Source organism: Schistocerca piceifrons, chromosome 1, assembly GCF_021461385.2.
Source record: "Schistocerca piceifrons isolate TAMUIC-IGC-003096 chromosome 1, iqSchPice1.1, whole genome shotgun sequence".
Lineage (NCBI taxonomy): Eukaryota > Metazoa > Arthropoda > Insecta > Orthoptera > Acrididae > Schistocerca > Schistocerca piceifrons.
The window spans coordinates 805138080-805162760 of NC_060138.1; the positions used below are offsets into that span (position 1 = coordinate 805138080).

General features: G+C 42.7%; 1 protein-coding gene across 2 annotated transcripts in view; it reads left to right on the forward strand.

Annotated features, from left to right (window-relative positions):
- Window positions 1–24681, forward strand: part of LOC124713911 (circadian locomoter output cycles protein kaput-like) — a 123348-nt gene that overhangs the window by 70320 nt on the left and 28347 nt on the right. Inside the window, exon 13 of one of the 2 annotated variants that reach the window (XM_047242981.1) lies at window positions 12557–12765. In XM_047242981.1, the coding sequence (XP_047098937.1) occupies window positions 12557–12765 (209 nt within the window). The remainder of the gene's footprint in view (window positions 1–12556; window positions 12766–24681) is intronic. The other variant, XM_047242983.1, reaches the window with a different exon arrangement.

The following is a 24681-nucleotide window of genomic DNA, read 5'->3' on the forward strand; positions in this document are numbered from 1 at the left end:
TTAAGGAAGCAATGGTACAGCTTTATTTGTATATGAAGGTATGCAAGTGCATAAACAGGTTCTGAAAATTGTTAAAGAAAACAGGCGAAGAAACGTAATTCAGAATTAAGTCAAATAAGCCATATAGTATACACAGTAGGAATTAAAAGTAATATCAAAAGGAAAGTGATGCAGTTCATACTGCAGAGTAGTACAAATGAACTACAAGAATATGTTTGATGAAATACAAGATCATTAATGTTTATTTTTTGAACACAACTTTGCTATTGTTATCTTTTTGACTTTATACCGTGTTTCATTGCTGCCCCCCACCCTTCTGCAGTCCCCCAAACCACAACTCCCTGGCCAGTGTGTTATTGTGTCTTCTTCATTGCCTCATTTGCGATTTACATAAATCCATAAATACATCATCCATGTCCTTCCTTCTGAGAGCATTTGAGCTCTTCCATCCAAATTTGCTGTTTGCAGATTCACTTTTTATGATTAGGTAAAGTAGCTTTCCACTGTAACATAATTTAGTTTCTTGCTGTTCCCATGAACGTGATCCACCTTGTCTGTATCCTTCAGTTATTTTATTTTATTTTATTTTATTTATTTATTTATTTTTTCAAATTACTTGTGAATCCATGTTTCTAAACTTTCATATATCTAAAAAGAAAGATGATGAAACTTACCAAACAAAAGCGCTGGCAGGTCGATAGACACACAAACAAACACAAACATACACACAAAATTCTAGCTTTCGCAACCAATGGTTGCCTCGTCAGGAAAGAGGGAAGGCTCTTTCCTGACGAGGCAACCATTGGTTGCGAAAGCTAGAATTTTGTGTGTATGTTTGTGTTTGTTTGTGTGTCTATCGACCTGCCAGCGCTTTTGTTTGGTAAGTTTCATCATCTTTCTTTTTAGATATATTTTTCCCACGTGGAATGTTTCCCTCTATTATATTCATATCATTTCTAAACTTTCATATTTATTCTGCTGTGGTATTCTACCAATTAATTTATTTTGTTCTTCTCCATGTTGGTGAAATTTGTCAGCTCATGATGCACATTTCTGAAAGGTATATGACTGAAATGTTAAGAGAAGAAAAAAGCTTTCTGCAGCTGCAAACCAAAATTTAATTGACCATCTGTGCAAGAGTTCATTTCTTTCACTTGTATACAGTGTGTTCATTTTAGGCAGTGAAATATCTTGAAAACTATACACTGAATAAAAAAAAGTTATAATTCCAATTATACCACACCTGATCCCACTCCACCACTTGCATGGGTGGTGGAGACAACTTCGAAGTATTCAATGGAAACCCCATTTTTATTGCAGATTATGATGCTATGGCAATATCTACATACATTTTGTCTGAATCATTTTCTTCATTTTGCCACAAATGGCGCTGCAATTGAAGGAATAGAAATGGGTACACGATCATAATTTGAATGCTACTCAATGGTCCTTGAATATCTAGTGGCACATAGGAGCGCACGTCCATGCTGCAATAGTAGGACAAGCCATTATTTCATAACTTCTAATTGGAAACCCCATTTGCAATGTTGTATTTCTCTGACATATCGAACAGGGGACCACGCGTTGCACCACTGTGAACATGGCTCGAGGTGAATGCTACTCTACTTTTCCATTTAGAGTTTAGCAATCAAACATAGTACGGCCAAATTCAGTACACTTAGTGATCCATTTTTCAAATGACCGTACTCAGTACAGAAACATATCTCCAGAAATGTCAGCACAGGTGTTTCTAATGCAGTCGACCATGCTTTCATGGCCTGTTGGTGTTTGCTGATACATTTTATCTTTTAAATACCCCCACAGAATGAAATTCCGTGATGTCAAATCTGGTAACCTAGTGGGCAAATTAATAGGGCCATCTCTGCCAATCCACTGACGAGTGTAAACGTGGCCTGATACCTGTGTGCTTCAGTTGTGTAATGCTCTGGACAACCATCATCCAGCAACCATATATTTTGTCGAAAGTACAGGGCAACATCTTGCACTAATACTGATAGTTCTCGTTTCTGAAACATTAGATATTTATTCCCATTCAATACGCCATTGATAAAATATGAACCAATGAGTTTGTTCCCCATGATGCCACACCATATGTTAACTGACCAGGGACGTTGATGGTCAACTTGCCATCGGAGATCGTCTATGCTCTAGTAATGCGTGTTATGCTGATTAACACTACTATGGTTTGTGAATGTAGACTCATTGGAAAATAGTACCTCAGCAAAGAATGTGGTATGTGGTATGTGGTTTATTCATCTCGTTACTTACAATTTTCAAATCATTTGATTTGATGTACAGGAGACATGTCAAGGTTTACAAAAGAAACTTTTTTCACTTTTTTAAGAGAAATACAAAAGTTTACATTATATTTTACATTTCTAAGTTACAGCTACACATGTACATAAAAAAAATTACATGTAATACAATCCCTGTGTTCAGATTGTGAAGCTGTCCTCAATGAATTCATCGACAGAATAATAACACTTTTCCACCAGAAGAGTAAAGAGCAATCTTTTCAGTGAACCAATCTCCATTTTAAATATATTACTGCCTTTTATTTTATTGAAAATTTTTAACCCCATATACTCTGGCGTTTGGGCATAAAGTTTTAAACGATGTGTTGGAAGCTTGAAGTTATCTCTGTGGCGAGTGCTGTAGTTGTGATCAAAACGCAAAGTGTCTAGTGTATGTTGATTTCTGTATAGGAACACCACCATCTCATATATGTAAAGTGAGGGTATAGATAGTATTTTTAAATTTTTTAACAGTGGTCGACAGGATTCCCGTTTTTTTGCAACACACGTGTTTTTAATTACTTTCTTTTGTAATACTAGGAGCTTAGTGACATTTGCTGAATTTCCCCAGAAGATTATGCCATAACAAATAACTGACTCAAAGTAGCAGTGATGTTTATCTTTCTGGTATCCATGTTTGTGGCACCTGACAAAATACGCATTGCAAATGCTAAGTTGTTCAGTTTATTTGCTAAGTAATCTATGTGTACCTTCCAATTTAAATTTTTGTCAAGATTTAGGCCTAAGAACTTCACGTGGTTTGCTTCTGTGATATCCTGATCATTGCAAGTTATCTTTATTTCACTCCTTTCTACTGATTTAGCTTCAAATTGCATAATTTTGGTTTTAGTTACATTTAGCTTTAGTCCATTTTGACAGAACCAAGATTCAGGTTTTTCTAAAGTATTTCCCCCTGTGGGTTCGGGGGTAAGAATAGGCCCGCGGTATTCCTGCCTGTCGTAAGAGGCGACTAAAAGGAGTCTCAAACGTTTCGGCCTTCTGTGATGGTCCCCTCTTGGGTTTGACCTCCTTTTTTCTTCCAAATTTCTGTCGTCAGTGCGTGCCATTTGGGGAAGGACACCTTACGTGGTGTTTTTGTATTGGTCCATCATGCTCCACCATCTTGCATGTTACCTATTGTCGTGTGGGGGGGACTACGCCCAACATCTTCTGGGTGGTCTCCTTCTCGCCTTGTGCGCACTCTTCTTCTTAGCGCCTACGACAACTGTGGACCCTTTACACGCCTAAAATCCAGCACGGTAGCCAGTCCGTTGTGGTGGGGTCGTCATGTACCCTCTTGGTGGTAGCCCCCTGACCACGCAGGGATCGCACTACAGATGCCTGAGCTGTTTCCTCCCCATGCATGCCAAGGAGTATGTGCCCATCTTGTCTGGGGCACGGGGACTCCGGGCAACGGGATATCGGCCAGGTACCCGTTGCTTTGGCTGGGTGGCGCCCTTGGGGAGAGCCCTCGTTCGGAGTAGGTGGCATCTGGGCGGATGTGGCGCAATGAAGCGCAATAAATCACATCAAGCTGGTGGTCGCACGGCCACCAGCGTCTCTAAGCGAGGTAGAGTCGACTTCGATGCTGCGCAGTATGACCCTCAGACGTTCCCCTCATTGGCTGCGCCATGGGAGGGACGCGGATCTAGTGCCAAGCGGGAGCCTTACGTACCGCAATACCTTGTCTGCAGCAGGACTGATGGTGACTCCTTTCTTCCGACGAAGCCTATGTTTTTTGTGGAACACCTGGAGGATAAGTTTGGGGAAGTGGCGGGGTTGTCAAAAATGAGGAATGGGTCCATCCTCCTCAAGACGTCCTCCCCAGCCCAGTCACGAGCGTTGCTCTTGTGTGATAAGCTGGGTGACGTCCCTGTTACCGTCACTCCCCACAGTAGCGTAAATATGGTCCAGGGGATTATTTACCATCGTGACCTCTTGTTGCAATCCGATGACGAGCTGAGAGCCGACTTGGAACGACGTGGTGTGCATTTTGTCCGTCGTGTCCATCGAGGACCCAAGACAAACAGGGTGGCCACCGGTGCCTTTATCTTGGCCTTTGAGGGTGATGTCTTGCCCGAGAAGGTCAAGGTGATGGTTTACCGTTGCGACGTCAAGCCATAGGTGCCTCCCCCGATGCGGTGCTTCCAGTGCTGGAAGTTTGGGCATATGTCCTCCCGTTGCCCATCCAGCGCTACATGTCGAGATTGCGGACGCCCCTCTCATCCTGATTCTCCATGTGCACCTCCGCCTGTATGTGTTAACTGTGGGGAGCACCACTCTCCATGCTCGCCGGATTGCCCCGTTCTTCATAAGGAGCGGAAGATCATGGAATTTAAGACCCTGGACCGGCTTACTTATCGAGAGGCTAAACAGAAATATGAAAGGTTGTATCCTGCTTCCCTTCGAACATCTTATGCTGCAGCCACGTTATCGTCGCCCGCACGAGCGACTGTTGTCGCTTCATCTGTGCCGCCTTCAGTGGGCCCTCGGGGCCATGTATCTCTGTCTGCCCCCCTCGTGCCTGGGGGCAAGCCTTCCTCTCTTGCCCCCTTAGCAGTTGGGGGCAAACCCTCTTCTGTCGCTCCCCCCAAGCTTACTTCGGGAGTGACATCTGCTCCACAACCGGGAGGCTCGATTCCTCCCCCTCCTTCTCCGGCGGCGTTGCCTCCGCCGGTTCCTCTCTCGCGGAAGGGGTCCCTCGGGGCTCTCCCTTCCTCCGTTTCTTCTCCTTCCCAGCCAGATGTCAGCCAGTGGCTGAAGGTTCCGCCACCTGCTGGTCGTAGGGCTTCTGCGTCGTCGTCAGCCTCCGACGCTCCTTCAGAGAAGCTCTCCCAGCCCTCTCACCCTAAGGGCAGACGCGAGAAGAAGGAACGGAATGTGTCCAAGAAGAAGGACGTTCCGGCGGTTTCAGCACCGCCTGCTGTACATAGTCCTGGCTCCGGGGATGAGGTGGAGATCCTCGCCTCTGCCGCGGATCTCGCCCTCACGGAACCCTTGGGGGCCTCTCCTATGGACTCAGCTGACTCTCCCCCAGTGGCGGCGGTTGGCTCTGAAGCGCTGTCTGCCTCTTAGTCGCATTCACGCCCTCCCAGTCCCTTCCTGCTTCCATTCTCCAATGGAACTGCGGCGGTTATTTCCGCCACCTGCCAGAACTCCGGATGCTTCTGAGTGATTCCCCTGTTCTCTGCATTGCTCTGCAGGAAACTTGGTTTCCTGCACTGCGGACCCCCGCCCTTCGCGGTTATCGGGGATACTATAAGAACCGTGCTGCCTGTCAACGAGCGTCAGGTGGGGTTTGCCTCTTTGTTCACCACTCTGTCTGTAGCTCGCCAGTACCCCTTCAGACGCCTTTAGAGGCAGTTGCTGCCAGGGTTGAGCTCTCGCCGGCTATTACTGTTTGCTCTGTTTACATTCCTCCGGATGGGGAGCTCCCCCGCCATGTCTTGGCTGCGCTGCTGGCTCAACTCCCGCCACCATTGCTGCTTCTGGGCGATTTCAATGCCCACAACCCTCTATGGGGTGGGACTGCCTCTGATGACCGCGGTCGGGCCGTGGAGCATGTGTTGGCTCAGCTCGACCTTAGCCTCTTGAACACCGGTGCTCCCACGCATTTCAGTGTTGCCCATGGCTCGTTCTCGGCCATCGATCTCTCTCTTTGCAGCCCCGGACTTGTCCCATCCCTCCACTGGAGGGTGCACCCTGACCTGTGCGGTAGTGACCATTTTCCCATCTATTTGTCACTACCCCAGAGTCGTTCTTCTGGGCGCCTGCCCCGCTGGGCTCTCCACAGGGCAGACTGGCCGACTTTTACTTCTGCTGCTGCCTTTGCGTCTCCCCCACAGGGTGACATTGACGAGGTGGTCCGTGTTTTAACCACATCCATAATTTCAGCGGCCGAGGCTGCCATCCCCCGATCTTCTGGCCTCCCTCGGAGGAAGGCTGTACCCTGGTGGTCGCCGGAGATTGCTGAGGCTATTCGCGACCGTAGGCGGGCTCTCCAGCGTCATAGGCGGCACCCGTCTCTGGAGACCCTCATCGCCTTTAAGAGGCTCCGTGCCTTCGCCCGTCGTCTTATTGCACGGCGTAAGCAGGAGTGCTGGGAGCGGTATGTTTCCTCCTTGGGCTCCCGTGTCTCCCCGTCGCTCGTGTGGTCCCGGATACGGCGGATTTATGGCCACCAGATCCCTGTGGGTGTCCCTGGGATCTCTTTGGACGGCGCTGTGTGCACGGACGCTGCCGCCATTGCTGAACACCTTGCTGCGCACTTCGCTAAGAGCTCTGCGACTACATCCTATCCCTCCGCCTTTCGCTCTCTAAAGGAGCGAGCCGAACGGACGCCGTTCTCATTCCATATGCGTCATTATGAAACATACAATGCTCCTTTCAGCGAGAGGGAACTCCTCGCTGCCCTCGCCGATTGCCCTGATACAGCACCAGGACCGGACTGCATCCACGCGCAGATGCTGAAGCATCTCTCTAGGGACTGCCAGAGACACATGCTCACCATCTTTAACCGCATTTGGAGCGAGGGCGTGTTCCCGTCGCAATGGCGAGAGGGTCTTATTGTCCCCATCGTGAAGCCCGGTGCGGACCCACTGGCGGTGGACAGCTATCGTCCCATTACCCTCACCAACGTTTTGTGCAAATTGCTCGAACGTATGGTGGGGCGGCGTTTGTGTTGGGTCCTTGAGTCGCGCGGTCTCCTCGCTCCATCCCAGGGTGGCTTCCGTCGGGGCCGGTCTGCCGTGGACAATTTGGTGCGGCTGGAATCTGCTGTCCGTACGGCTTTTGCCCGACGTCAGCACCTTGTTGCTGTATTTTTCGATCTGCGGAAGGCGTATGACACCACATGGAGGCATCACATCCTCGCCACGTTGCATGGGTGGGGTCTTCGTGGTCGGCTCCCGGCTTTTCTTCAAAGCTTTTTATTGCGCCGCTCTTTCCGGGTGAAAGTCGGTGCCACCTCTAGTTCCTCTTATATACAGGAAAATGGGGTCCCGCAGGGCTCGGTGTTGAGCGTCTCGTTATTTCTAGTGGCCATTAATGGTCTGGCTGCAGCAGTGGGGTCGTCGGTGTCTCCTTCTTTGTATGCCGACGACTTCTGCATCTCATTTAGCTCCACAACTACGGGAGTCGCCGAACGCAGGTTGCAAGTCGCCGTTCGCAAGGCAGCATCATGGGCTCTGGCTCATGGTTTTCAGTTCTCTGCTGCCAAGACTCGGGTTATGCACTTCTGCAGGCGTCGGACGGTCCACCCTCATCCTGACCTTTACCTCGACGGCCACCTGCTTGAAGTGGTGGACACTTGCCGCTTCTTGGGACTCGTGTTTGATGCCCGGCTCACATGGGTTCCTCATGTTACTCAGCTGAAGCAAAAATGCTGGCGGCACCTCAACGCCCTCCGCTGCCTTAGCCACACGTCTTGGGGTGCAGATCGCTGCACGCTACTGCAATTGTACCGAGCCCTTGTGCAGTCCCGGCTTGATTATGGGAGCCTGGCCTATGGGTCTGCGTCACCCTCAGTGTTGCAGTTGTTAGACCCCATACATCACTGTGGGGTTCGGCTTGCAACTGGCGCTTTTCGCACCAGCCCCGTGGATAGTCTACTGGTGGAGGCCGGGGTTCCCCCGCTGCGGATTCGCCGCCATCGTCTGCTCGCCGACTATGCTGTCCACGTACATTGCTCACCAGGCCATCCCAATCGTCGCCTGCTTTTCCCTGCCTTGGTCCACCACCTGCCCGAACGGCGACCTCGGTCTGGGCTTTCCGTAGCTGTCCGTGTCCAGTCCCTGCTGTCAGAACTGGGGTCATTCCCTCTTCTGCCTCCCTTCCGGGTCCGTACACCTACGCCTCCCTGGTGTTTGTCCCGGCCGTCCGTCCATCTGGATTTGGCACAGGGACCTATGGACTCGGTTCCGCCTGTGGCCCTCCGTCGCCGTTTTCTTGCGCTCCTCGACTCATTTCCGGGCTGTGAGCCTGTCTACACGGATGGTTCCCTGGTTGATGGTCGCACTGCCTACGCTTTTGCCCACGCTGCCCATGTTGAGCAACGCTCCATGCCGGCTGGCAGCAGTATTTTTACTGCAGAGCTGGTGGCCATCTTGCGAGCTCTTGAGCATATGCGTTCCTGCTCAGATGCGTCCGTCGTCATCTGCAGTGACTCCCTGAGCAGCCTCCAGGCCATCGACCGCTGCTATCCCTCTTCTCCTCTGGTGTCCTCTATTCGGGAGTCTGTTTCCACCATTACCCACTCTGGTCGTTCGGTGGTTTTTGTTTGGACGCCAGGTCACGTTGGCATCCCGGGGAACGAACGTGTTGACAGGCTGGCCAAAGGGGCGATAGACGCCCCAGCTTTGGAGATCGGCCTTACGGCTTGCGACCAGCAGCTGGTGTTGCGCCGTAAGGTACTTGGGATGTGGGCTGCTGAGTGGCGTGGCATGACAGCCCCGAATAAACTACGGGCTGTCAAGGGGACGACCGATGTGTGGCGTTCCTCCCTGCGGGCTTCTCGCAGGGACTCGGTAGTCCTGTGTCGGCTGCGCATCGGCCATACCTACCTGACGCACGGCCATCTGTTACGTCAGGAGGATCCCCCCTTGTGTCAGTGTGGGTCCCGGCTGACGGTCGGCCACATTTTGCTGGAGTGTCCTCGACTGCGCACACTCCGGCAATCTTTTAATCTCCCGGGCACTTTGGCTTTGGTTTTATCCGACGATGCCTCCATGGCTGATACCGTTTTAAATTTTATCCGTGGTAGTCCGTTTTATGGTTCGATTTAGGGAAGTCCTGCGCCTTTCCCTTTCTGTGTCTATTGTCCTTGTGTCTGTTGCTGTTCTGGTGTGCCGTGAGATGGTTGACTCTTTCCCATTTTTGATCTCATGGTCAGTCAACCAGTCTCCGGCCATCTTCCTTTCTTCTGTTTCTTTCTGTCTGGTGTTCCTCTGTCCTGTTCTTGTCTGTAGTGTTTGTTGCTGAATTTGTGTGCTTTTAGCGCCTGGGGGGACGTCTCCTCCCCCTTTGGTTTTTATCTGCTTCGTAGATTTTCGGCTCGCCTCATTTTGGAATGGGGGACTGATGACCTTCGCTGTTTAGTCCCCCTTAAACATACCAACAACCACCACCTCTAAAGTATTTTTGGCTTTTTCTGGAATATTTTCAGATACCTCATTTTCAATTAGAACTGATGTATCATCAGCAAATAAGACTGAATGAACATCAATAGCAAGTGGTAGGTCATTTACGTAAAAAAGAAACAGATAGGGGCCCAATATTGAACCTTGTGGGACTCCTTGGGGAACTGTTTTCCAGTCTGATGAATAATTGGTTCCATTTGAAGTTAAAATTACTCTTTGTTTCCTACCTGACAGGCAAGAGCTAAACCATTTTAAAGCAGTGTCTCTGATTCCATACATCTGTAATTTGTGGAGGAGTAATGCATGGTTCACTGAATCAAAAGCTTTAGTCAGATCACAGAATATACCTGTGACCTTTCTACCTTTATCTAACGTGGAGCATATTTTTTGGATAAACTCTTTTATAGCATTCACAGTGCTTTTACCCTGTTGGAATCCGAACTGGTTTTTAAAAATTATATCATTTACAGTAAGAAAGTTATTAATTTGTTTTGCTGCAATCTTTTCAAACACTTTAGAGAAGACCGGCAAGAGAGAGATAGAGCGGTAATTCCCCATATCTTCTGTCGATCCTTTCTTGAATAGAGGTTTGATCTCACCATATTTCAATACCTCTGGAAAGCATCCCTGTTCAAAAGATTGATTTATAATAGTTGACAGTGGTTGGGAAATAATCTCGTACACATACTTGATTACAGATGTTGTTATTTCATCCCACCCATGTGAGGCTTTGTTTTTTTAGAGACAATATTTCCTTTTCCACATCCCTTTGGGTGATTTTTCAAATTGTTTAAAAGATGTGTTCTGGCTGTTTTGGAATGTGAGGGTCGTTTGCATTTGTTGATGTCCCATTTACGAAACACTATGTGGTCACGGAAATTGATGAGATGAAGTTCTTGATGCAGTGACACTTGATATGGATGATACTTATGACAATGCAGTATAATGACAATACTCCCTGCAGACATACTGGTATCATGGTGTAATTGCCGGATGCTTATCTGTGGGTTGTGGTGCACTGTTGCTAGTACTGCTATTTCATTAGCTTCCCCTGTAACACATTTGCTTTGTTTCCTTTTGCCGGTCTGTATGCTTCCATCAGACATAAAGGCATTCTCAATCTTATAAAAGAACGAAAGAGAGCGAACTTTCTCTGGAAACCTCTTGGCATACAAGGCAATAGCAGCCTCACCATTTCTCCTCCATAAATAAGGATTATTTCAGTTTTTTCTTCTATGGTAGCAACATTCATCGTCCATTTGCATGTCTGTTCTTCGAATGGTAGGTAGGTGTGCAGGTGATAAACACTGTGCAAGTATTGTAACATTGAGAGCCGCTATCTGTTCTATGTCTGTATGATGTGTGAGCTCCAGTCACAGTGTACTGCCTGGTAGTATACGTCGTAGTTAGCTACTCCGCCACAGTGGCACGTAGGGTAGTCTCTGTTTGATATGTCAGAAGAATACAACTTTGCGAATGGGCTTTCCAATTAGTAGTTATAAAATACTGGCCTGTCCTACTCTAACAGCATGAAGACAGGGTTCCATGTGCCATTGGATATTCAAGGGCCATTGGGTAGCTTGTCATAAATTATGATTGTATACCCATTTCTGTTCCTTTGACTGCAGCTCCATCTGTGAAGAAATGAAGAAAATTCTTAGACACAAAACATGTAAATTTTGCTGTAGAATCATAATCTGCAATAGAAAACGGTGGTTCTCATTAAAGATTTCGTAGTCTCCCACCACCACCACCACCACCACCACCACCACCACCACCCAACCACGGGTTGGCATGGCGGGTTGAGTGTGGTATCATTGGATGTCCCTCTCCGAAACAAACAAATGGGAATCACAACTTTTTTTGGTCCAATGTGTAGTTTTTGAGTATTTCAGAGTCTCCAGTTGAAATGAACACACCATTAGTGACCTTTATCTTGAATATTTAATGACAAACTTTTATTACATACCTTCTACAGGTTATTGTGTTTCTACACACTCCTTATTTTTTAAATTTCTACTCATGTCTTTAATGTTTTTACCTTCAGCTTCACTATAATTTTCCGAGATCTTACACCAGAGGATTTCTCTGTTGGGCAAGGCAAATTTTCTTTCATTATATGAGTTTTGTGATGTTTCTTTGTAACATAATGTATTTCACAGCTGTGGACTTGTTTCTTCGGCGGATTGTTACTGGTGTTTCAGTTTATGGACTTGTCCATATTCTGTTACTGTAATTTTTTCATTTACTTAATAACTTTCCACTTCTTATGTCGTATTTGCATTTCTGTATCCAGTCTGTAGTGCAACTGTACTTGTTTTAATGCAGAAAAAAAGTTATTGAAGTTAATGTGTTTTGCAGTCAACTTTTATTTTCTTCTTCACAAATGTGATTTGGAATTCTGTAACCATGTCATTAATGTATTTGGAAAAGTAAAAGCAATATCTGTGTCAATCATTGTGAGAACTAATCAGTTTTAGAAGTGTTTGGACACAAAGAAATGTAATTGAGATGTCCTTTGAAAGAGATAGCTCTGCCACACAAAAACAAAAGTGAAGTACAGACAGTTTTCTGTACTGTTCATAAACATTGTTGTTTGTGCAATGGGGAAGAATTTTATTATTCAGTAGGCTGTAGTTGTCTCATTTAGAACAGATAACGCTAAAAATATTTTAGTCATCTGCTGTTTGATTGTGTGATCATATTTGCTGGTACCGTATAAAGAGAATTTGTTAAAAATAAACTTTGTATAAAATAAATGCTATTATTTTACTGACTGTTCTGTGACTCATCTCAGAACTCTGAATAATAACTGATTCACATCTGAGAAATGTATGATAAAATACTAGCCATTGCTCATAAAAAAAAGTGCACTGATCTCATTAATTTCTTTTCCACGCTAGTGGGAGTTTTGTAATGTTGATATTGGTCTCATTCTAGGGAACTAGTTATTAAATGGAGGAAAGATAAATAGTGGTAACAATCTATAGGTGTAAATTAATAGTTATTGCCATTTTTAACTTTTGTGGCATGGATTTCTCTCTCATCGGGCTACTCAATTATTATGTTAACTTGAATGCTTCAAAGTGTCTGCCTTACAAAAAGCAGGAAAAGTGTCTAGAGCAGAGACAAAATCACCAGTGACACAGAAGCAGCATCAGTCTGGATGTACTACGAACACAGTTCCTTCTGCAGCTACTACTCCAGGTTCTGCTACACCTAGTCCTGGATCTGCATGTGATTCTGCTGTGGGTGTTGCAGCAACCAGCTCCTCTGCACAGGCAACGTCATCAAGGAATTCACAACTTAGCACGGTACTATTAATTAAAAGCTGTGTACAATATATTATTGGTTGCAATCTCTCTCTCTCTCTCTCTCTCTCTCTCTCTCTCTCTCTCTCTCTCTCACACACACACACACACACACACACACACACACACACATACACACACAAACAAACAAAACTGTTCATGTTTCCATTTTGCAACAAATTAGATAATGTTTATATTGCATGCAGATGGTTATCGATGTAACTGTAACACGTGTTGTTGTTGTGGTCTTCAGTCCTGAGACTGGTTTGATGCAGCTCTCCATGCTACTCTATCCTGTGCAAGCTTTTTCATCTCCCAGTACCTACTGCAACCTACATCCTTCTGAATCTGCTTAGTGTATTCATCTCTTGGTCTCCCTCTACGATTTTTACCCTCCACGCTGCCCTCCAATACTAAATTTGTGATCCCTTGATGCCTCAGAACATGTCCTACCAACCGATCCCTTCTTCTGGTCAAGTTGTGCGACAAACTTCTCTTCTCTCCAATCCTATTCAATACTTCCTCATTAGTAATGTGATCTACCCATCTAATCTTCAGCATTCTTCTGTAGCACCACATTTCGAAAGCTTCTATTCTCTTCTTGTCCAAACTATTTATCATCCATGTTTCACTTCCATACATGGCTACACTCCATACGAATACTTTCAGAAATGACTTCCTGACACTTAAATCAATACTGGATGTTAACAAATTTCTCTTCTTCAGAAACGCTTTCCTTGCCATTGCCAGCCTACATTTTATATCCTCTCTACTTCGACCATCATCAGTTATTTTGCTCCCCAAATAGCAAAACTCCTTTACTACTTTAAGTGCCTCATTTCCTAATCTAATTCCCTCAGCATCACCCGACTTAATTAGACTACATTCCATTAACCTTGTTTTGCTTTTGTTGATGTTCATCTTATATCCTCCTTTCAAGACACTGTCCATTCCATTCAACTGCTCTTCCAAGTCCTTTACTGTCTCTGACAGAATTACAATGTCTTCGGCGAACCTCAAAGTTTTTATTTCTTCTCCATGAATTTTAATACCTACTCCGAATTTTTCTTTTGTTTCTTTACTGCTTGCTCAATATACAGATTGAACAACATCGGGGAGAGGCTACAACCCTGTCTTACTCCCTTCCCAACCACTGCTTCCCTTTCATGTCCCTCGACACTCATAACTGCCATCTGGTTTCTGTACAAATTGTAAATAGCCTTTCGCTCCCTGTATTTTACCCCTGCCACCTTTAGAATTTGAAAGAGCGTATTCCAGTCAACATTGTCAAAAGCTTTCTCTAAGTCTACAAATGCTAGAAACGTAGGTTTGCCTTTCCTTAATCTTTCTTCTAAGATAAGTCGTAAGGTCAGTATTGCCTCACGTGTTCCAGTGTTTCTACGGAATCCAAACTGATCTTCCTCGAGGTTGGCTTCTACTAGTTTTTCCATTCGTCTGTAAAGAATTCGTGTTAGTATTTTGCAGCTGTGACTTATTAAGCTGATAGTTCGGTAATTTTCACATCTGTCAACACCTGCTTTCTTTGGGATTGGAATTATTATATTCTTCTTGAAGTCTGAGGGTATTTCGCCTGTTTCATACATCTTGCTCACCAGATGGTAGAGTTTTGTCAGGACTGGCTCTCCCACGGCCGTCAGTAGTTCCAATGGAATATTGTCTACTCCGGGGGCCTTGTTTCGACTCAGGTCTTTCAGTGCTCTGTCAAACTCTTCACGCAGTATCATATCTCCCATTTCATCTTCATCTACATCCTCTTCCATTTCCACAATATTGTCCTCAAGTACATCGCCCTTGTATAGACCCTCTATATACTCCTTCCACCTTTCTGCTTTCCCTTCTTTGCTTAGAACTCGGTTTCCATCTGAGCTCTTGATATTCATACAAGTCGTTCTCTTATCTCCAAAGGTCTCTTTAATTTTCCTGTAGGCGGTATCTATCTTACCCCTAGTGAGATAGGCCTCTACATCCTTACATTTGTCCTCTAGCCATCCCTGCTTAACCATTTTGCACTTCCTGTCGACCTCATTTTTGAGACGTTTGTATTCCTTTTTACCTGTTTCACTTACTGCATTTTTATATTTTCTCCTTTCATCAATTAAATTCAATATTTCTTCTGTTACCCAAGGATTTCTACTAGCCCTCGTCTTTTTACCTACTTGATCCTCTGCTGCCTTCACTACTTCATCCCTCAATGCTACTGTAACACTTACTCTAATGTAATTAATATAATTTATTATTTATTTGAATATTCTGTGAATTATATTTACATTATTTTGGTGTGATGTGTAATATCACAGTTGATTTTCACAAGTGGATGCTGCCTTACTTTTCACTGACAATGTGAGTGAAGAGGTCTAGGTGTTCACATGAAGCAATAAGCTATGCTACCAGTGGCATAGTTATTGGTAGAGTACCACATTTGCGTGTTAAAGCTGAAAACAGCAGACATTTCGTGTCACTCACTATCCATGCAGCTCAGGCTCTTTTGCCTTTATGTGGGTGAGCACTCATGGGCACTTGTGACACAACAGGAATGTGGCACCTGTCACACATCTAAGGAAACATGATGGTTAATTACATCACAATGCAACATTCTGTATAGTGGCAAGGAAAGGAAATGCATTGAGTCTGTGCAGTATACAACCTACACAATTATCTGTGTCAATAAGGCGAGGTGTTCTTAAGGTATGCATTTTAGAGCACATGTTTATTGGACATTTTTTCCTTGTTTTGGTCCAAATTACCATTTCCCAAAATCTGGAAAGCAAAGAGCTTGCAGTAGAAAAGATTTTCTTCACAGTATCAAAGATGAAAAATTGCTCTTAGCTCTTAAGGTATGCATTTTCAGCCCTACCGAGACTGTTTTGCTTCTAGTATTGTGTACTTTCAATTGTATGCATTTATGCCATTAATTTGATACACCCTGTCTATGATTCATAAACTGCTGACAGAATAGCATGAATAGTTTTGAAAATAAAAAAATATACTTACTGATAAAAGTAGAAGTTCTTGCATCAACAACTTCACGCCCCACAGAAAAAGTTGAAGACCTCTGGTGAGTTACAGAAATTATGGAAAGTAATTCACACTATAAGATAGTAATAGACAACTTTAACACTTTTGCCCCTGAGCTTTAATAAATAATCCCAGCTGAATAACATACCTGATTTTACAATAATTTCAGGTATAGTAACTCACAGAAACTCTTTGACATAATAATAAGAATTACATTAATTAAAAATACAGTTTCAAATTTTAAATGATATTTAATACCATACTCTTGAATTAACATGTACTTCTTTGAAGCAGTTGTTTATAACATTGTTTTTTCAATGAGAAAAAATTGTCAAAGTTAACATACACAGAATTTTTCAGAGAGCAACATGTTTCTTTTATGTAAAATGCGTAATAATGAAGCATAAATCTTGTCTTGTGTACAGTAATGCTGTTCGGGAACATTTTATGAAACAATTTACTTCTTTCTGAGATAAATTTTGAAGCACTGTAGTTTGTATTATGTGACATTGTAGTTACTACATTGGTAGTTTGTATTTTTGTATCACAATTTTGCAGCCAGCTTCTTGCCTTTGTGAGAGCACACTGTGCACAATTTGATAGTGTTCAGGTAGGAGAAAGAAATTTGTATTTTGTAGTTTACATGCACACAGTCAGTGGCCATTCAGCTTTTGTCATAGTTCACCATTGCGCGTAGTCATTCACACTCAGGTGCGATATTCAGGGGATAACACTACTGTATACACTTGAAGTGACTTAGTGTCTGCCTTTTTCTTCTGATGTACCACAAAGTCATATTTGAAAGTGAAATCACTTTGGAATTACACACTGAAAGCACTTTCAACAAAAATCTGAATAAAAAACGCAAGTATTTTGTTCCATATATTCTTTGCCTGAATCTCCATAATTTAATCTTGAACATTAGTCCTCTTCATCCCCAGATTCATCTGGAACATTGTCGTCTGAAAAGTCACGATCATTATCTTCAAAATCATGATGTAACTGTGCTTTGCGCTGGGCATAACATTCCGCTACTTGTGTACCTAACAACATGAAGATGAGCACATAAAGAAATAAACAAGAGGGTAAAAATGGCTTGGCATTCATTTGGAAAATTAAATGCTATATTGTTCTCCTTTGAAAAGGCTAAGCCTTATCTCTACAGCCACAGCTTCCTCTCATCATCTCCATCTATCATTTTCTTACCTACGATCTTACCTTCAGAGACATTTTGTAAAAGAATATTGTGTCTAATTAAGTGTTGAGTGAATTTTGCTTTGGCATGGCTTATGACTTTCAGTAGCTTCTTCTATTTCTTGTTGAGCCATCTCACTCATTTTACTGTCAGTTCAGCTAGTTCTACGGAACTGACTGCTGCAGCCTTGAGGCGAGCTCTCCTATTTCTTTGATAAGTTTACTCAGCTACATTTATTTCTTTCAATGGCACTTGCTCCCAGTATTAAATTTCTTTCCCTTCTTTTTCTGGTCTTCCTGTTTTTTCTGTGTGAAAATTTTGAAGAGTGGCAACCAGAGGAGCCTCATCTCTCCTGCTGCTGGACCTTGGGATCTTACACCCATGATCATTAAAGGTGTATGGATTATTAGATTCTGCCATGGTTGTTAAATATAGGGTATCAAACTGAACTTTCAATGTGCCCGTTCCCCATTGCTTTTCGCGTCTTTATGCCATTGGCATTAGTGCCTCACCCACCTCCAAGGATAATTGCTGTATTCAGAAGTAACTTCCCAGTATGTCTTAAAGGAAAGGTTTATAACCGGAACTAAATTAAAGACATGAAACATGTCTGTCAGATGGAGAATTATTTCCGCCTACACACTGTCTCTTGTGTCAAAGGGCTTAAATAATAGTGTTACCGATTTTTAAAGTTCATTGACATCCTGTGTGTCTATGGCCACACACTTGTTGCATTACACTGTTAATGTTGTCTTAACTTCCAATAACTTGATTAAATTGCAGACAGCATTGTGCTTGGTGAAAAGAATAAGCATTCTTAAGGGGAGGTTTACTATCTTTTGGTTCAAAAAATCGATTTTTTTGTTTAAATTGAATTTTTGATCCATAAAGGTGTTTAGAATCCACTCCTGAAACGGTTTTTCCGAATATGGAACAGAAATGTTTGTTGTTCGCGGTTGAGCAAAAAAATGCACCTGCCTGAAACCGACCTTTTCCATTCACCAGTTTGTTTCTTTCAGAGGAAGAGTTATTGTACCGGTGCTTGGGAGGAAACACACAAAATTCAAATGAGAGTTTGAACACGTATGTCTGGAAGTTAGCCCCCAAGCATTTGCATTCTGGTGCGAAGACTGTGGAGATGCGACTTTCCTGGCAGTGAGCAGCTTCATCAAAGGGTATTCAGCAATTCTGAAGACCATGACAACAATGGACGTCACCCTGGGACTCTATCTGATGCAGCTTTCCAAGCATTTGGATGACCACTGGATTCAAGCGGCCAAAAACCGCTTGCCACCGGCCATACAAGTGGCTCTGGAGCAGCGCAGGATGGCCCAGATTGTGCAGAACGCCCTCTACAATGAAGAGGAAGGACTAGTTTATGGGCTCAGAATAGCAGATTGAACGTACATTGCACAATATTGCATTTATATGTAGTCAAAACTTCAAAAGCATTTTTCTCGAAATGACGTTTTTTTTCTGTGTAGTATGGTAACTTCAAATCTACTGAACCGATTGGCATGATTCTTTGTTTCTGATGAAGCTTAGCAAATTGTCTAGGAGTTGTACCACTTTTATTCCAATCCATCAATTATAAATATTTTTACTTGGTTGACGAAGTTGAAAACTCGATGAAAAAACCTTATTTTTTTCAAATGGCCGCCATTTTGTTTCCTATGGTCCAAATAACTTAAGCGAGCTACAACTCCTAAAGAATCTTATATACTTCGCTAATGTCAACTCAATTTCGATTTCAGACGAGCCGTCTGACCTGTGACATACTGCGCGTGGAGGTCTACATCGAAATTTTGTTTCGTTCTAACGGCACTTCCGCCTTTGCTCTTCGACATTCCCGGTCAAAAAAATTCCTGTTTGTAGAGGAAATATCAATAAACATTTTGACCAAATTTGACATTGATATCTATAACACATTCTAAAAAAAAATTCTCAAAGAATATGCTTTTTTTTTTTTTTTTCGAGCCAAAGATAGTAAACCTCCCTTGAACATATGCTGGGTGCTGCTCAGAAGTTAAAATGTTTATTGAGCTCTTGCATAATACTGTGACTGCAATGTCTGATTGATTTGTGAGCTTGTTCAAGAATGCACGAAGCCCAGCTCACCATGTTACTGTTCTAATTCGAAGTTCAAAAAATTAGTTGTGGACAACTTTTCGAAGTCCACAAGTCTAAGCCATCAGGTCTCCAAACACGATGCTGCAGCTCACAGTTGAAGTCCTGAAACTATACAGAATTTTTCCAGTCGATTTCACATACTGTACGTATGACTATAAAAGCTGCCTGTCTAAACACTACATGTATTGTGCTTGCATGCTGATTTCCATGAGCTTTTAAAAATTGATAGTTTCATGTCTTTTTATCAGAAAATCTAGCATAATGTCTTTACTGGTTGCACATGAAACTTAATGAATAAAAATTGACTGTTTTAAATCTAATGAGAATCAAACCTCTGTAAATACACTATGTGACCAAAAGTACCCGGACACCTCCCAAAACATACGTTTTTCATATTAGGTGCATGTGCTGCCACCTACTGTCAGGTACTCCATATCAGCGACATCAGTAGTCATCAGACATCGTGAGAGAGCAGAATGAGGCCCTCCGCGGAACTCACAGACTTCGAACATGGTCAAATGATTGGGTGTCACATCATACATCTGTACGCATGATTTCCACACTCCTAAACATCCCTAGGTCCACTGTTGCCGATGTGATAGTGAAGTGGAAATGTGAAGGGACACATGCAGCACAAAAGCGTACAGGCCGAACTCGTCTCTTGACTGACAGAGGCCGCCGACAGTTGAAGAGGGTCGTAATGTGTAATAATCAGACATTTGTCCAGACCATCACACAGGAATTCCAAACTGCATCAGGATTCACTGCAAGTACTATGACAGTAACGCGGGAGTTGAGAAAACTTGAATTTTATGGTCGGGCGGGTGCTCATAAGCAACTCATCACGCCGATAAATGCCAAACGATGCCTTGCTTGGTGTAAGGAGCATAAACATTGGACAATTGAACAGTCAAAAAACATTGTGTGGAGTGACAAATCACGGTACACAATGTTATGATCTGATGGCAGGTTGTGGGTATGATGAATGCCTGGTGAACATCATCTGTCAGCATGTGTAGTGCCAACAGTAAAATTCAGAGGCGATGATGTTATGGTGTGGTCGTGTTTATCATGGAGGGGGCTTTCACCCCTCGTCGTTTTGTGTGGCACTATCACAGCACAGGCCTACATTGATGGTTTAAGCACCTTCTTGCTTCCCACTGTTAAAGAGCAATTCGGGGGTGGTGATTGCATCGTTCAACCGAGTAAGCACCTGTTCATAATGCAGGGCCTGTGGCTTACATGACAATAACATCCGTGTGATGGAGTAGCCGGCACAGAGTTCTGACCCGAATCCTATAGAACACCTTTGGGATGTTTTGGAACAACACCCTCTTGCCAGGCCTCACCGACTGACATCGATACCTCTCCTTGGTGCAGCACTCTGCAATGAATGGGCTGCCATTCCCTGAGAAACCTTCCACCACCTGATTGAACATATGCCTGCAAAAGTGGAAGCTGTCATCAAGGCTAACGGTGGGCCAACACTATATTGAATTCCAGCATTACCAATGGAGAGCGCCATGAACTTTTAAGTCATTTCCAGCCAGGTGTCCAGATACTTTCGATCACATATTGTGATCTACTATCTAATATTACCACTGCACAAATCATATTGCAATTTACTTTGCATTAGAATGCATTTTTTAACTCTTAGAATGAACATTGTCTCTCATAACTCATTTTGTCCTATGTTAATAGAAATTCTGAAGCCGTTTCGTAATAGTGCTGTTCGTGCACTATCTGTATGTGCTGTGTTCTTTAAGGTGACTTAAGGTGTTTAGAAGTTATTAATTTTCAAAGGAATTAAGTATTTTCGTATTTATTTCACAGCCATACCTGTATATTCATGTGTTGTCATCTGATATTAATTTATAAGTAAGTTATGGATGATTGTCAGCTTCATTCATAAATTTCTGAGCAATGTCTACGCAATGTCGTTTTTGATCGAAATGAAACAAGTATGGAACGAACTTTGCTGCCACTTGTTTCTTGCCAAAAAAAAATCCAAAAAAATTGCTTGGTGTCAGCCAGAGGATATGCCAGCATACAACCTCTATGTTGGTCCAGGCCTTATCGTTGTATGGTCAATAAGGAATACTACTTACAAGTTATGCACCATTTGCATGAAGCAAAATTGTACCAAACCAGTTGTGGAAATTGCACACGATAATGCTCCTGCTCACACTTTAATGCTTCTTCATGACTTTTAGCAAAAAAACAAAACCTTTGTGTTGCGTTCACCGGACAAGGCCCCTTACAACTTCTTTCTATTCCTAAGGCTGAAGAGAACCATGAAAGGACATATGTTGCCATCATTGATGAGGCAAAAACAGAATCGCTGAAGGAGATGAACAGAATAATGAAAAGTGAGTTCCAGAAGGTCTTCCAAGATTGGAAAAAGTGGAGAATTGCTTTGAAGAAAACATCATTGGTGTTGATCAATAAATAAAGGTTCTTTAAGAAAAACAAAAATTCCCATTACTTTTTTTTATCATACTTCGTATTAGATCTAATGTCAGCAAATAGAAAAACTCTCTTTCACAGTGTCCACACTGAATCTGGTATCACTTAACAGTCGATTGGGATAATTACAGCTTTGTAAGTGGTGAGAGTAACAAGACATCTTGCAAAATAATACAAAATACTTTCTCTTGTAGCAACTTGCAACAAATAGCTCAGAAGACCACTAATGATGGAAATATACAAATGTTTTGGTGATTTGTGGATTTTCCAGAACCATTTTATCACTGCTTCTACGTCATCGTCAGTAACTGATGTGCTAGAGTGTCCAGGGAGGTTGTCATCTTCAACATCTCCTCAGTCATCTTTTGAACATTTATACCACTAGTAAACTTTTGTCTTACTCGTAGTAGATTCGTCAGAAGCCACAGTCAACACTTTGAATGTGGTGCTGCACTTTATTCCATTTGTCAAGCAAAATTTAATGCAAATACTTTGGTCCAACTTTTTGGAAATAAAAATTTACCGAGCACTCAAACACTTATAACCTTTTTGACTGTCAACAATAAACGAAACACAGCACATCAGACAATTGTCGCATAAACATTTTGACAGTCATGATGAAAACAAACATGCAACACAAATGCAGCAGACAGCAATCTTGATTGCTACACACAAAAATGTTCTTCATTGTCTTGAAAGTGGTGTGTTTACTTCAAACAGCAATGCATTGGCCCTGGTCAATGTAATATCCTTTGTAATTGTGTGCAAGGCTTCATACTGCATAGTATCGAGTTTCTGGAGTGTGCTGTCTGGTGCTAATCCATATCATGTGTTTCCACAATCAAATGAGTCCGTATTAGGATTCATTGTAGAGTCACAACTGTTTATCAATTGGAAACCTACTATACTCCGTTGTACCTCATAATATCACAGCAAGCTTAATCAAATCTGATAACAATGTGTCTGAGATGATATTTCCATTTGTTCTTATTATTTATTATGACTCCAAGGTATTTTGTTGTTTTGGCAGCTGGGAAGTTATACTGTCGCAGCTGTATTGTTTGGCTGCTTAGAGTTCTGTGTATAGTTAAGATCATCACTGTCGACTTACTACAGATAATACAAGGCCTCTGTCTATGCATGAGTCATGGGTAAGTCTAATGTCTGTATTCATTTTTTGTTGACAAGACTGTAAATTTTTGTCTTCTGCTGATGTAGACATTTCAGCTTTATATTGTAGTGTTTGGATACCACTGTGAAAATATTCTTGAAAGTTTGTGTTACATGAGTTGAACAGTAAAGGAGCCAAGACTGATTCTTGTGGATGTCCTCTTTTAATTTCTATGGCCCCAACATATTTCTGCTTTGCAGTATGGTTACTTTCCAACTTCTCAGAAGCGTGTACAGTGTTGTTCTCAAATGATTTTGGGAATTTTAAGTTTTCCCATTCTTTCTCCCAAGATTGATATAAGGAAGTTTTCATTTGCTTTTTGGTCAAGTATATGCATGCAACTAACTTGTAATAAGTTCTAGAAAAGTTAGTTGTTCATCAATGAGTAGCTGTAACTGGATTTCAGTCTCTTTCCAAAAGAAATTTCTGATCTTGTAAGACTTTCTAGTTCTCACACCACCATTCTGAATGCCACTTAATAATCCTTTGCATTAGCATTGTCAGGCAGGGTAGTCAGTCTTAGTCTTTTCTCATTTTGTTAATGGAGATGGCATGGTATATTTTCATTACATCTGTTTTGAGTCTTCAAGGCAATAGAATATTAATAAAGATTTAGCGACAATAGTTTCCTTTTTTGTGATGTATAATTGGTGCTGTATTCTTCTCTTGGGATAATGCAGTTGTCAGTTCTTCCATAAAAAGGGTTGCCTATATGTGTTGTTGTCATTCATTATGGTAATATTTATGTTTAATGTATTGTGATAGAAAAGGATCGCAGCCATGTGGGGCAAGAGGAAGAGAAGGTTGTGATATATTTGTTCCTGGGCTACAGATTTATCAAGTGGTCCTCTGTGGTCTTCATATATTACACATTGCTGCCATTGTGGCTGGTTGTGTTGTACAGCAAAAGGTGGATGTTCTGGCAATTTTGCCACCCAAGTTTCCTTTTCTGTCATCTTTGTCATTAGCTTTATGATGTGAGCTAATTGCTGTGAGCTGCAGGTGGCAGTGCTGAAGTTTCCATAAAAATGGTGGTGGCTTGGTAAGGGCAGAAATTCTTTGTCCTGTCTCTCTATTTTGGGTAAGGGGTAAGTACATTCATGTAAGCTCTGTTTTCAAGTAAAGCTACTGATACCCAGAAAGTAATAATGTTAAGGGCCATAAATTTATTAATTTAGTTGTGTTTTATGTATGCTGGACAAATTTTTAATATGGCATTTGGATCACAGGTGCGATAATTAGAAACTGTGACTGGTTTCTCCATAAGTGTTGCTTTTGTGAGGACATCTGCAGTACTCACATCCTGTGACCTGTGGCTTCGTTTGGTACTGTGTCCAATCCTTAAATAATTATAGCATTGTAAAATAGATGGCCTATAGGCTTCGACTGGATAGTTAATTCAATGAGTATAACTGAGCTGTGGCAGCTCCTGGGATCTGAAAGTGAAACTTTTTTCATAGAATTCCATTTCATTTAGCAATTATTCTGCTGTTGTAGCTGTTCCTACATTGTCCATGATGCTGTGTCGAACAGTAAGCAATTCTGAAGCACAATCTCCAGATTTGCTTTGCTAAAACAAATTTTGTACAAAGGCGTTTGTAGTTATTCCTGAGAAAATTTCAAATTTTCATGCGATTCCCACCCTCCCCTCCTGGTGCCTTCTGGCCTCCTGTAAATTTTGTGCCTGAATAACGACACACATTTCCAATTAACAAGCTTGCCAAAACGCATTGGGAGCTTGCCTGTGTTCTTGTCTTTTTTTCTACAAATAAAATGAAATGCCGTTTGTTGGCACTGGGAACACTTAAACATTGTTGAGGTGAGGTGTCATCTTCTTAAGTAGCATTGATATGTAACAGTCTCTCAGTTTTATCTTGTCAGTTATCGAGTTTTTCCTGTGCAGTGTTGTTTTGTTGTCTTT